Below are 14,571 nucleotides of genomic sequence, written 5' to 3'. Positions count from 1 at the left end.
CGATGATCACCCCCGCGTGAAGACCCCTCGGTGGTGGCTTCATTGCAGTTCCGAGCATACAGATTCAGTGACCACACACAACACTGTTAAATCTCGGATGTCTTGTGGTAATTGCCGCTTAGAGCTTACTAAAATATGCTGCTGCTCTAAACCTGTGTCGGCTGTGGAGCAGCAGTGGTAGCGTAATTCATCGCTTCATTCAAAAATTAAGCGTTTACTAGGCGGACCCTTACTTGGCTGCTTTCCTACCTGGGCATTTATTTTGACCGTTCGAGGAGCCTGGAAAAGGACGAATTTGATTTTCCTATTTTGTTTTTACGCGTCAGAGAAAAGCGCCCCTGGAGGATATCGTGTCAACTAAAGTGCGTGAACTGCGAGCAGGCAAGTTTCTGCGAATGAATCGCTGATTAATTACGGGCGAAAAACGCGTGTGTTTTGTGGGCTAAAATTCGACCCTGATCCTTGTGGTTGTGTGGCCGCGGTCAGGATGGTTCCGTGCTGAGGAAAACGCGCGCCGTCGCAGCGAGCAGCCAAGCCGAGCAGCGCGCCCGAAGAGGAGGTGAGCGCATTGCGATGCGTCCGTGGAGTGTGGCATATTGTTTGTGTCGAATTTACTGTTTCCTCAGAGCCGGGAAACGTTTTTTGATTTTTCTCTCGTCATGTAAATAGCCTTTAGTATATTTTGTTACGTAGTAGTTTTCATCGGAGGCGAGTCACCGTCCTGAGATCGGCTGTGTGGGCATCCCAAGTTATCGTTCGATGTGCGCAGCGCAGCACGCCCATTGAATTTATCGTGTGGTGGTTATCGGTGTGGCCGGTATTGCCTCCCTTCTTTTCCTCTGCTCACGTTGCGAGGTGACAGTTGAGTATTGTATGGTCATCTGTGGTATTTAGCTGCTCCTAACGAGCAATAGGCCTAGGTTATTAAAAGACGAAGGGGTGAGCGGATACGGGGGCTCTCCTTCTAGGTGCGTGATAAACAAATGCACGTTTGAGAGCCACAGTGGCCTGCGTCTGTAAACCGGTTAACTTCGGCATGACGCTAGGAAGCTTGCGTAAGCGTAAGCTGTTGGCGATGCTGTTAGTTGTAGGAGGTTAATGAAAAAAAGGGCTGCTGAGAGATGCCCCCCCCCCCTTTTTTTTTTTTTGTAAACTGTAGCGCGGCATGAGCCCATGGGCACAGGGACTGGATAGGCGTATTAGAAGAGTATGTTCCTGCATGTTCCTGACTTTTAACTGCGCCGATCGGCAATGCAAACAATACACCATCTGACATTGACGTTCGAGCATCGGGCTTGTGGCATTGAAGATCTGTTTCCTGTGCAGTTGCGTCATCGATGTGACCATTCTGTTCCGAATGCGCGTGACTCGTCGGCCACTGTTTTGCTTTCAGGCATTATGGGCCAAACGCTTTCCGAGCCGGTAACGGCAAAAGAGACGTCGAGTTGTATGAACGACCAAGTGAAAGTGGGCGCATCGTGTATGCAAGGATGGCGTATAAGTATCCTTTAACGTCTGTGTTTCAAAAGCTGCATTTGTGTGTTGCCAAATTTTCGTTTTTCTTTATTTGTTTCTCTGATGTAAAATATTTTTTCCCAGTGCATTGTTGCTGTCGTTTCGCGAAAGTTGCTGCAGGTCATAACTTACCATCAACATTTGCATCTTAGGCACCACACTAAGTAAAAGTAGTTAGGGACAAAATAGTCGGAAACGAATCGGAACATGAGCATGTGTCAACTAATTCATCATTACACTATTTCTTATATGGATCCTCAAGTCACGTTTTGAAATGTTTGCACGATGTTGGACCACTTCACAGGTATTGTGCTGATCGAGTTTATTGGTCACAATTCAAGAAGAAACTTGAATGTTCTAATTAATTTGATTTTTATGGTGAATGTCTACAAAAAAACATCCCACTGCACTAAGCCACTACGCTTGCAGGTTACAAATACGCAGTCTTAAAACTGTTAGATCTGGGTGTGAGGGAGTTGCTGTGTTTTGTTATACTGCAATCATTCTTTTTGTCATGTTGTAAATGTTGCATTATGAGGAATTTAGCATCAAGTTAGCGTTACTGGAACTCTGCAAAACTATTTTTCTTGGGTCATTGTGGGATGAATGCCCAGTCCCTGGCATTATTTATTGGATGTTTATTTCTTCGAGAGATTCCTTGACAGATCACCAACCAGACATGGAAGATGCCCACACTCATCTTCTGAGCCTCTCTGAGGATAAAGATGCTGCATTTTTTGCTGTCTACGATGGTCACGGGGGTGCCAAAGTGGCTCAGTATGCTGGAAGCCACGTGCACCGCAAGATTGTCTCTCAGCCGTCTTATCGTAAGCAGAGCGTTCGCGTATGTTTAGGGGTAGCCTCGAGGTTGCATTAGGAAGAGGCCTTCTTGCATGGGTACAAGAGTAAATGCGTAAGTGCATACGCACCTGTGAATTAAGGTAAGATGTAACAGAAATGAGGTGGAGTGGTCTGCCTATGCATGATCATGTAGGTTGCGTTGTCATGCACCGGCAGACAGATCCTACAAGTTAGTTACCACTACAAAAGTACCTCTGCTCCACATACTTTTGCCCAAGGGCATGTACCTTTTGTAAGATTTGTGCAGACTATATTACGTGCAATGCCAGGTCATTAACTGCTGCCACATCCCCACACATCAAATTTCAGTGGAGCTCTCATCATCAGAACTTGATTATTTTTGGAGTGTGGTGAGCAATTCGAACCAATGAACATGATCAATACCTTGGTCATATATTCATAAAGATCCATAGACATTAGATGAAAGCTGTAAGTGAAGCATTCAGGGCACATATTATGCCAATTGCGTCCTCGGGTGTCTTCAGCTGCTTGATTTATCTTGCACCTTTAGTGACATCTCTGCAGGCAATCACTTTTAGTTCAAACACAAACATGTACAGCTCTTAGAGAGGCTAATGATCTCACGAGAGCGTCGACTGACATGACGGTCAGTGCTGGGTTGCGGAGCACAGCTATGAAAATAATGATGGCAAGCACTTGCACACAAAGCATACTCTTGTCTAAGCATTGTGTCAGGCTATTTCATTAAGCTCCACATAGCCCCTGCTGCTTATCCGCTTCCAATGCAAACAGAAATGTGCACATTCTCCTGTGTGCATAATGGCTGCAATAGGCGGGTGCAAATGATAAATGTGCTGGTTAACAGCAGGGGCTATGCCAAATTTGTTAGAATAGCCTAGGAGACAATGCCTGCACATCGGGACACATTGCTCGTGCATGTGTGCTTACCCTTACGGCTTTCAGATATTCACTCCCTGACATGGTGCTGACCAACATACCGGTTGACGCTACCGTGAGATTAATAAAATAGTGGCAAGCTGTACAGTTCATTTTGCCTCCATTAGTCTTCTTCACTTGGAACTGCACCTCTTGTATGCGCATGAGTATTCTTCGACTCGTAGTTAGGACTGCTGACATCACATTTGTCCTTGTTTTCTTTTTATATTAGGTGAAAGTGAAAACGTTCTAAACCTTATCGAGGCTATTGGCAAGTGCAGTGTGCTCAAAGTGGCAGTCAGCACTCAAAGCATATCGGCATGTTATCCTGAGACCAGCACCAGTTTCAGCATGTCCACCCTGAAATCTTCATTATATACATTGGGATTTCACATAGATTTATCCATGGTGCATAAGAAAGGCTTTGTGTAGAAATAAGTGAAGTGCCAGTGCATTAACCACAAGTTTATAAATGGCTCATCTTGAACCTGGCACTAGTGTCGGAATTGCTGCATAGTAGACATGCCCTAAGCAATAGCTTGCTTAATTTATGCAGTTGCAATTTCCTTCTCAATGGAATTGATTCAACTGTTAATTAGTAATCTTCTTTAGTTAATCAATGGCTGCCACACAGTTTCTCGCGTCTACTGGCACAAATAGTGTCACTGAGAATTGGTCTCTTTAGCTGTACTACAATATTTTTGTGAACTATCTAATCTTCACTGAAATGCCCAGTTTGTAATAACTAGGTCACTGCTATATAGATTGTTTCGTCATTGCAATGACAACCTTTGTCACTTGTAGCTGTACATGTCCTTATTTTGTCTGAATGCAACCACGTGCCATCTTGTGCCGCTGTTTAACATGTTTCTTGGAATGTGTTCTGTGATGCAGAAAGAGGAGATGTAGTTGATGCCATAAAGAAAGGTTTTCTGGAGGTTGACTCGGACATGCTTAAAGGTGAGATTGGCCTATTTGTTGATGTTGTAGCGTAGTGATGCACAATGGTGCTTTTCAAGAGGCTCTACAGAGAAATGCTGAATTAACTTATACTGGTTCATTAACCTTTCAAAGCTGCATTTGAATTCGCTTGATGCAGAAAGATTGATTACTAAAAAGTCAGTGAAGCATACCTGCCAAGTCTACCAAGTTTTCCATAAAGTTGACAAACTTAAGGTTGGTTTACTATTTTGTTAACGTTGCATCAAGTTTTACGAAAAACAACTTTTGCTCATGTAAAGGCTTCCCTCACTGGTCCCCTAACTTTTCATTGGAAATATGATAGTGAAAGAAAGCCAGACGGCTGCTATTTTATAGCACTTGTGTACAGACAAGTTCCAGAAGCATGCGAAATTGGCAGCTGTAAAGCCCCTGAAAGAGTCACTGTGATCAAAAACCTATGTGCTTGTCAGTGCTTTTTTCCGGCTGCTTGTGCACTGCATCTAAAAGTAAATCATCATTTATCAAGTGCGTATGTATCCCACAAAACGCTTATGCTCAGGCCGAGCTTTTACCAAAAAAATTAGTGCTATTTCGCTCCCACATGCCCTCGATGTCGTGTTCACAGGATCTTTGCGAACGGTAAAATTGACGGGCTGGTAGGTATGATGTAGGCCTAATTTTTCCATTCATAATTTCACACTCAAACTACTGTGATACCAATCACGTAAGTGCAATGTCTCACTGTATTTTTCCATATCTCCATGTGTTTAAATTGTTTTTGTGCACAAGAAGTTCTTTTCTAAGGTTAGGAAAGCGCTGCTAGTTCATGTGTGGTAATGTCTTGGCTGGGCTGTTTTGCAGATGAGGCTATGAAGGATGAACTTGCAGGCACCACAGCTGTTGTGGTGCTCCTGAAAGGTGGCCGCATCTACTGCGGCAATGTGGGCGACTCGAGGGCCATTGCTTCTGTTGGCGGGCACGTCCAGCAGCTCTCCTTTGACCACAAACCAAGCAACGAATTAGAGACACGCCGCATCATCGCAGCTGGCGGATGGGTTGAATTCAATCGAGTCAACGGTCTGTAGTTTCAGACATTCTTCTTTTGTCCTGTATTTTTATTGTCATAGAAATTATGCGGGTTCTCTGTATGCATTCCTGCTGTTGCCATGTCATGCTGTCCCACCATCGACGGTGCATCCGTGGCTTTTGCACGAAGGGTTAGAGAGCGATGCAGAGGGCATTTGGCTGCAAAAATGACAAAGCGAAGCGGACGCACTCCATCAACACTCCTCTCAGTCGGCTAAATGGTGGAGCAAAGACGGCATTCCACCTTCCACTGCTCGTTCTGCCTTCCTCATCATGACAGAGTTTTGAGACACCTGGTAGTAACTGCAAATGTTCTGTTCCTTCTGCCCAGCAGCAGTTACCTCGTGTGCTGTGTCGCGCCAACATGTTGCACATGAGTTTTTATTTAGAACACTATCCAAGAATTTTGAGTGCGACACTAAACGTGGCTGTCATTGTCAACACTTTGCCATTTTGGTGAAACTGCCAAATTCTTGACAGCTCCCTTTATTTCTGCACATTTGCAAGCGTGCAATTTTCAAAAATCATTGTAATGCTGTTGCTGCATTCAGTATTTTAATATCGTCTGCATTCAGTTGTGGAACTGGTTTGTGGAAAATTGCATGTTTATCAGACGCACTGACAAGGACACAGATCATAGGCTAAAAAAGCACCATTGTGATGTCACAAAGACCATCTACAGCCATTTGGGCATTCGCTGTCATGACATAGGTCTTTTTAAGAGATGACAATTGTACACACTGAGAAAATGCTAAAAATTAAGAAGCACTAATGAGACTAATGGTGCCTTAAACATATCAGCAGGAAAAAAAAAAGAAAAGGTTCCAATCACGCATATCAAACCTCAGCACAGGCCTAACTTCTGGTTAGGCCTGTGCTTTAGAATTGACTATTATGGACCAACTGTGTAAGTCAAAAGTTACGACATAAATGTCCACGTGATTTGATACATTAGTATGTTATCTTGCAGCAGATTCTTGCCTTTGATAGTGATCATTTGTAAAAGGCCAAGTTTTTTTAAGTGGGGGGGCTTGCTGTTCAGGCACGGTTAACATGAAACACTTGACATCGCTTCCGCACCTCAAGCATCTTTGAGAGTTCAGGCGTGTCGTCTATAGCATCCATTCTGCTCTGTATGTCATTAATGATGCTGAAGATGCAATGAATCTGCAAAAACTTTATTTTCAACAGATAATAAATTGACACCTAAAGGGAGCATCTATGGCGTGCTCTATGTAGCACTTTTGCAAGGATAAAAGTGGCTGGAAATCGTTCATTGCTGTTAGACATTCACCATGCAGCAGCATAATCCGCCTTGTGTATTTATCGTTGACCCACCTGCTGGTACATATGTGTATTCGCTGACATACTGGAGCTGCCTTGATTAGGCTGTAATCATGCTTTGTAAGTGAAGTTGCCTCATTGGCACTCTGTGGCCAGTGCACTTGGCATTTAAGCCAACAGTAGTTTTATTCGCTCTAATCAGTGCTAAATTATGTTAAAACACTGAAGTGGTGTCTGTGTACTTATGATTGTCTTAATTGCAGCCTCTGTGCAGCTTTCAAAATTTTCAAGCCAAGCATTGCATTGAGTAATCTGTAGTTGTTTTCTGTCACAGTATGAGTAGTAACCACACGACCAGGAGTGATCTGCACTCGCTACAGTGGTTCGGTGGCGGTGGCGTTCTGATGCCTCTGAGCATGGTTACAGCTATGACTCCCAGCCAGCACTGGCTGCATTTCGATGGAGACAAAAGGCAAAAATGCTTGTGTACCATGCCTTAGGTGTCCATTAAAGGAACCGACAACCACCAAGAATGTGTCATGATGTTTTGTGGAACTGAAAAGAACAAAACTTATAGCAATAGAATCAAGGATGCTGTTTGCAGTTTAATTGGAATTATAAATTTAAGTTGCCTAAAAAGATGGTATGTCATGCCACTTTGCAGTGAAAGCTTGGTACTGGAAACAGATGGTGACCACGTAACTGCGAATTACTGAATGTAGGTCAGCTGTTAAGTGTACCATATAAATTGTTTAAAATCACAGTAGTTATATTATGTAGGCATTTGTGCTTTATTCTGTGTGTATTATGATCTAAAAATAAGCTTTTAACAAGCGACGTTGCTTTCCTGGCAACAACTAGAAAGGCAGAACTGTGGTGAGCAGTGGCGTCCCTCATTGCATGGCAGCACACATGCCTGCTTTTGTACATGTGCAAGCTTACGAGAGTGTACCCCACCTTCTGTGGTCACCCTGCAAGATACAAAATTCCATCGACTAACTGTGCCATAAATGGGTGCGAGCACTGCACGACTAGCAGTAAACTGGTGTATCCTACCACTTCCCACCGATTCCGACATAAGATAACTGTCGTGCTCACCTCTAACTATTTCAAGCATGTTTCTGGTGAACAAGTTCATAAACGGAGTCAATTGTAGATTGAAAAATTCTGATTAAAAAAATGCAGAAACCCTTCTGGCAGTTGTCTAAGCATGCAAAGGATTGTGCCACTTGCTCATCTCCACGGAGCCTAATATCATCATCAACGTTACCTGCCATGGTTGCTCAGTGGCTATGGTGTTGGGCTGCTGAGCACGAGGTCGCGGCATCGAATTTTGGCCACGACAGCCACATTTCGATAGGGGCGAAATGTGAAAACACCCGTGTACGTAGATTTAGGTGCACATTAAAGAACCACAGGTGGTCAAAATTTCTGGAGTCCCCCCTACTACGGCGTGCCTCATAATCAGAAAGTGGTTTTGGCACTTAAAATACCACAATTTAATTATTAATGTTATGAAACTTGATTTGACCAGTATAAACCCTTATCAGTCCTTATCAACCTTATAGGACTAGATCTGACCCTTGTCAACCATTATTGGTTGTTATCAATCTTATCAGACTCGATCCGAGCCTTACCAACCCTTACAGGTCAGTTCAAACTTATCGCACTCGTCAGTGCCTTATCAATTCTTATCTGTCCTTATCAAACATGAACCGACCCTTATCAATGCTTATCAGTCCTTATCAACCTTATCAGAATTGCTTCTACCATTGTAAGGCCTGATCGCTCTTTAGCATCTTATCAACCACATCAAACCATTATCAACCATGATGAGACACATATAACCCCTCATCACTCCTTATCAACTCACTGACTGCTTATCTGTCTGTGTTGCACAGTGTGAAGCGCATGAGCCCTCAGAGATTGGTGGCATTTCGGCCGATGAATGAACGTCCCAGCAAAAGGCGCATCCCACGACCACTGAAACACATCAGAGATGTTTTGTGTTTGGCATTAAAGTTTTGCAAAATCTGAGTTTTCCTGATTTCTACGATGCTCCAAGTCGGCTCTACATGTGGTCCTAGAAATGGTTTTTATTCCACCATTACCAAATCTTCCAACAAAACCTTCGTGGAAACTGTTCTCCTTTGACATTTGTTTTGCATTGCCAGTACAATACATCCATATGGCTCAGATATATTCACATTGTGCAAGCGTGGGTGTTTAGCTCAGTGGACAAAACACTCGGCATCTGAGCATGGGGTCGTAGGCTCAAAGCTCACCACCGTCTACGTTTTAGAATGCAGCTCTTAGGCGGCCGTTCGTGTGTTTAGCATCGGCGTCCCTCGGCGTAACCAAGCGAATGAGCACAGTGAAGGATGAAAGAGTAATTGCAGAGTAAGGTGGGCAATGAAAGACAGTGATAACAAATAGAACACAAGGAGGAAAGTGGAGGAGGAAGGCATGGTAAAAGCGTGTGAAGGAAAGTGTGGTGCCGCACAAGACATGCTCTGCTGCAACGGCCGCTACAAGATGGCGCCAGAGTACTGTGCCGTCATCTGTTCCCCAATAGCATGTGGCGAGCACGTCCACCAATACCATATATGGAAACAAAGCGCTGCATGAGTGGATGTCTGTCTGCGGCAGCTGCTGTGAATTGCACCCACGTGTCACCCACAAGCTATCTCTCGATTAGCGAGGCAGTCACGCCACACTTCACTTCGTTTGCAATGTGCCGCACGAAACAGATTGTCCACGTCAGCCAATATATTGTGAAATGAAAACATGTATAGAGCTGTGCTCAAATTTCACATCAGGAAGTATCGTGATCGTCGGTGAATTTTTTTCCTTCTGAATTTTTTTTCTTTAGATTAATTTCCTATAGTGATTTATCTTGTGTGACAGACAGATGGACGGACGGGTTTCCTTGTTGGGTTGCACTAAAATGAAAACTGGTGCCACAAAAGTTGGTTGTCAACGTCTTTAAAGAATTCGAGGTAGCCAAAATTAACCTGCAGATGTCCACTACAGCGTCTCTCATGACCCACTGTGCAGCTTCATTACATTAGACCACACACTGTAAATGTTTTAGTGGAGTGCTCTGGATGAGTATTGATCAGCCAGGTTCCTTAAGGTTCAGCTAAACCCAAGTAAATGTGTTTATCCCCATTGCAACATCAAGCAGAAGCACTATGAGCAGTTGCTGCTCACATTTCACCATGTATTATTGGTGCTGTTGTATTGTGCCTACTTTCGTGAGGGTTTAACTGTGAATATGGAATTTAATATTGTGCTTGCATTTTGAATACATTTGTAGTTCATTGTAACCATACTTGACAGAATTATGTGCACATTTCCTGTTTCCAACCGTGGATTTCCTTTTCTTACTTGCTAGGCAACTTGGCGCTGTCAAGAGCCCTTGGGGATTTTGTCTTCAAAAAGAATGAAAAAAAGTCACCAGAAGAGCAAATAGTCACTGGTGAGAGTCGTCATCATCTTTTAGTGTGATGTGTTTCCTGATTATTGCTTACGAAGCCCTTTGCTGTGACTTGTGAAATGACATTCTCATGCAGTGTTCTTATTGCCATATTAAAGCAAGTGCACAATTGTTTACTTTCAGCCTACCCAGATGTAGTTGTGAAGGATCTCACCCCGGACCACGAGTTTGTGCTGTTGGCTTGCGATGGGATCTGGGATGTACTTTCCAATGAAGAGGTGGTCGAATTCGTTCGTGCACGGATAGCGGCAAAAATGGAACCTGAGCAGGTGGGGCATTTGTATATTACGAATGTGGCTAGCACAAGGGTCTCTTGCAGCTGAACTTTTGCTTTTATCTAGCATAAAAAAAAGGGTCAACCAAATGTAAATGCTAAAGAAGACAAAGTCAACATACATGGTAGTTGAAGTGATTCTATGTTAAATCTTCATAATATCTCTCAATTCTGTCTCTTTCTGCTTCATTCTCTCTTTTTTTGTTGTTAATTATTAATTCATTTCGTTTCTTCTTTTTTTTTTTCCCCAAGAGGCCAGATGGGCTGATCCTGGAGATAGTGCAGTCTATGGTGTAATGTGGCTAATTTTCAACCATATCTGTACTAATTACGTCCATACTGCTTATTTTACCTACTCTACAACTAATTCTAACCTATGGGCACCAGCGAAGATGCTTTTCAGACACCATTGCCTGTTGCGAGCCCTGCTATTCTAAGAGAACTCACTCCATTTCCCAAAAGTACACCATACAGCGGCTTTGCCTCAGCATTGTCTGTATCTATTGCAGTGAACCCTTACAGGGGTATAGTGTAGTGGGGTTAATTCTCTACTATATTGGCTTTAATTATGCCCGTGCCATTAATATTGCCTACTATACAACTAATCCTTGCTTCTTCTTCTCATTGAGACCTCCATTTTGATACCGTTTGTGACTCACTGCAACACTCTTGAGAAGCGCAAGGCGCCCCTCTCTCTCTCTCGAAGGGGTTACAAGGTACCCAGATCCCAGATATGTCAAACCTGTATGAAGTCAGCTAAGATAACATTGTCTTCAAGAAAAAAAAAAAAAGAACAAAGGCATGGTTCTTTATGCAATTTTGTAATGTCTGATTAGTGCCAGGCACATTACAGCCAGGTTTGCCACTCTGTGTAAAACAAAACAAAAGATAGATCAGAATATAGTAATATATTCGCAAGATATGACTCTTAGCTGCAGTTCAGCTGTGGCCTGACTGAGAAAACGAGCTACTCACAAGTCTTTGGACTTCTATGTATGCAGATCATAATTTTAAGCCCTGCACATTGTCATGTGTGGCCGAAAACTACGGTAATATTACGTGCTCCTATGTTACACAGCTGCTGCGTTAGTCTTGCGACAGATTTTATATGTCTGCTATGACCACTCCACTCAGTGATGGTTCTGAATGCAGTCAACGGAGAGCATATGACTGAATAAGCAATGGCAAATAGGTCTGGGAACAATTCATTGCACAGCTCAAACATCACTCTGCCCAGTTTTTGTGCTAATGGATAGTGCTAATGTGAATGCACTTTTATGCGTTGTATATGAATGTGCAACTCATCAAATTTTTATGTAGATCAAGTTATGTTTCATCACTGATGGCTCTGTGTCTGACTGACACTTGTAATCACATTGTCAGAAAACATTTTCTCATCAGTGTTTCATATTATTTGTTTTTTTGTTAGAATTCATGGTGAGTGTTAGCATATGCTGTACTGCAAAGAAAACTTTTAAAATATTGGTGCACTCCATTTCCTTAACATTATAATGCCCAAACACAGTTCCACATCAACGAAAATTAGAACAAATTATTCACATGTATTTTTGGCCATAAAGAGTACATTTGTAGAAAAATGAATGTTTTTTTTTGGGGGGGGGGGGGGGGGGGCTGTAACTTAGTTGCTGTACTGGTTGATTAGTAATTGGTTTGTCTGCTATCCACAGCATTCACTACAGCATATCACACTTGGTGTAGCACATATGGTGCACCGGACATTGTAGGATTAAGGAGTAGTAGTTCTAATTACGTCATTTCCATGGTGTCTCAAATCAGTGACTGGGCTTATATGTTGATTTCTCAATGCCACGTGCCAGATTTGTGAAGAGCTCATGACTCGCTGCCTGGCACCCGACTGCCAAATGGGGGGCCTCGGTTGTGACAACATGACCGTCGTGCTCGTCTGTCTGCTGAATGGAGCACCTTATGAGGAGCTAGCACGTCGTTGCGCTCGGCCTCCACTGCCTTGTCCTCCCTCACCGCCTGCAAGCCCTCGGGAAGGTTACCACTTTGACCACGAGGTGGCCGCATCAGTGGCCAGTGAGCTGCAGATGGACGCACACAGGCAGGGAGACACTGCTGAGGAAAACAAGCAGCCACAAGAGCAGACGCCTGAGGAGCAGACGACGCCCACATCCCCAACGCCACCTACTGCTCCGCCGTCATCTCTTAGGGAGAGTGGCGGTGAAATGGCGGTGGCGTGATGTGTAGTGGCGCCCACAGTGGAACACTTAGGAAAGCTGTCCTCGCACTTCTCTCTTTCCGATGCCTTTCTTTCCTCTCTTCTTTCTTTTCCTTTAATTCTTGGGCTTGTGGCAAAGAGGGGCAAGATTTGTGCTGTGCATACAAATCAAGACTGAATGGGATAGTGGAACAGTGCATGGCTCAGGTTGTGTACAGTTGGGGGGGTCTCTCTGGGCACAAAATGACTGGTGACCACTGGTGGCTTGCTGTCATGTAGCTGCACAATGGGAATGCTGCTGCATGATCACTTTAACTACAGCAGCTTCCCTGGGAAAGGTTAGTAGATTCAGTACAGCACCATTGCACAGCATTGGCCCCTCTTTGTCAGAGCCAGTAACCTTTTTTTTTTCCCGTCTTTCTTTTGTGCAGAGTAAGGGCTTGAGGACATTACTGCAGGCTTAGCAATCTGTGCAATGCAAGTTTGTCACATTCATGTTGCATTCATGCTTTTTTTTTTATGTCATCACTGGCAAGCTGTAGCAGCCAAAAACGAAATTTACGATTGACCCCTCTGTACATTCACTCATTACGGTGTTATAAATGAACACCACTGGGTGAGCTATTGTTTCTCTGTGCTTAGAAGTGCATGCAGCTGTCCGCATATGGGATAGTTATGCGTCCGATGTGTGGGCATAAAGTCTTAGCAGCACAAGTTTGTCACAAAGAACAGAGCTGGGAAAAAGAGGCCAGATTACATGCACAATGTTAGGAATTGGCAGTGCGTTTTGTTTTGTGCAGCACTCACTAGCACCCTGTCGACACATATTATGCACCACCGCAAAAAGTGTCGTCATGAAAGTGCATGGCGTGTCCCCGGTCGCTTTGCAATTCGGTGCCCTTTCTGTGAGAAGCTCAGGAGCACGAGAGAGGCAGAAGTGCGATTAAATTTCAGCCTTGAGCTGCTGCTTGGTGCCAGCAAATTTCCATTGTTGTTTGTTATTGTTGTTCAGTAGCAGGCACTGTGTGTTGAGAGAACCGACTCCGATAGGCTTGGACGTTTCTTATTTTTGCCATCGTGTTTCTCGTGTAATGTAGATAAAAAAAAAAGTACATCAGCTCTGTCCGAGCGTGCCTGTTGTTCTGTTACTTGGATACAGAGGAAAAGTATACATACTTGTATATAAGCACATGTTTTATATGAGCGAGCAACAGTGTTACTCAAACGCAGTCAAATGTAAATATTCCAAGATTCCCCGAATCGGTTATTCAACGTTTTTTACTCTTTTTGTTTGTCTTCTACTGTGATGAGCAAGTGCTCACATGGCCTTGTTTTTACATTGAAAAGAGAACAGGAAAAAAATGAGGGGGGCAAAAATTATACACTGGTATGTGTTTCGGGCGACATAGTACCTCTGTTCAAAAACGTTTGTAGTTTATATTACAGCAGCCCCCTCCATTCTTTGTAGTTCTTATTTTTCTTTTTTTTGTTCAAGTCAGATGTTACTTGCAATGCCTATACAGTCAGTGGGGGGTGTTGTCTTTTCTACAAGGTGCTTACATTTTATTTACTGAAACGAAACCTCTCACTTGCTTTGTGCAGTTTGTCTTTTATGAGTCTTATTGAATAGGCATACTAATAAAAAAGCGTGACTGAACTGTTTGCGTCTCCTTGTTCATTCCAAGTGTAATTTTCGTGTTGTGGCTGGGGAAAAAATGAATAAAATGAAAGCAGGCTCCTTGCATAATTTACAGTAAATGCATGCCGTTTTTCATTCTTTCTTTATATATATGCGTGCCGTTTTTTTTTTTTTTTTCCCCTATGCACAATCTTGTCTAGCATCTTGGGTTTTTGCCAACATACTCTGTCATACTAACTCTGTGGTGCCACTGTGCAGGGCTCTAAATTAAATGCACCGTCGAAAAATTTTTAAACTTTTATTTTTTGCATTAACTCAAGGTCCTGGACCTCAAGAGAGAGAAAGCAAGGAGAGGAGAAGTAGAGTGGTCA

The 14,571-nt window shown here is 43.3% G+C and overlaps 1 protein-coding gene across 4 annotated transcripts; it reads left to right on the top strand.

Annotated features, from left to right (window-relative positions):
- The first annotated feature begins 336 nt into the window (after positions 1-336).
- On the top strand, positions 337-14,218 carry LOC139057340 (probable protein phosphatase 2C T23F11.1). 4 transcript variants are annotated; one of them, XM_070535310.1, is made up of 8 exons: positions 337-559; positions 1,394-1,501; positions 2,193-2,342; positions 4,168-4,233; positions 5,077-5,292; positions 9,983-10,066; positions 10,208-10,353; positions 12,197-14,218. In XM_070535310.1, exons 2-8 carry the CDS (start codon positions 1,399-1,401, stop codon positions 12,581-12,583), a joined length of 1,152 nt encoding a protein of 383 aa, XP_070391411.1. In that variant the 5' UTR covers positions 337-559; positions 1,394-1,398; the 3' UTR covers positions 12,584-14,218. The 4 variants fall into 4 exon arrangements, with proteins under 4 accessions (XP_070391411.1, XP_070391410.1, XP_070391412.1 ...); XM_070535309.1 differs by lacking the exon at positions 337-559 and adding an exon at positions 569-661; XM_070535311.1 differs by lacking the exon at positions 337-559 and adding an exon at positions 705-855.
- The last annotated feature ends 353 nt before the right edge of the window (positions 14,219-14,571 follow it).

Source organism: Dermacentor albipictus, chromosome 3 (genome assembly GCF_038994185.2).
Source record: "Dermacentor albipictus isolate Rhodes 1998 colony chromosome 3, USDA_Dalb.pri_finalv2, whole genome shotgun sequence".
NCBI lineage: Eukaryota > Metazoa > Arthropoda > Arachnida > Ixodida > Ixodidae > Dermacentor > Dermacentor albipictus.
Note: the sequence above shows the minus strand (reverse complement) of the source record. Positions and strands in the feature narration are given on the sequence as shown.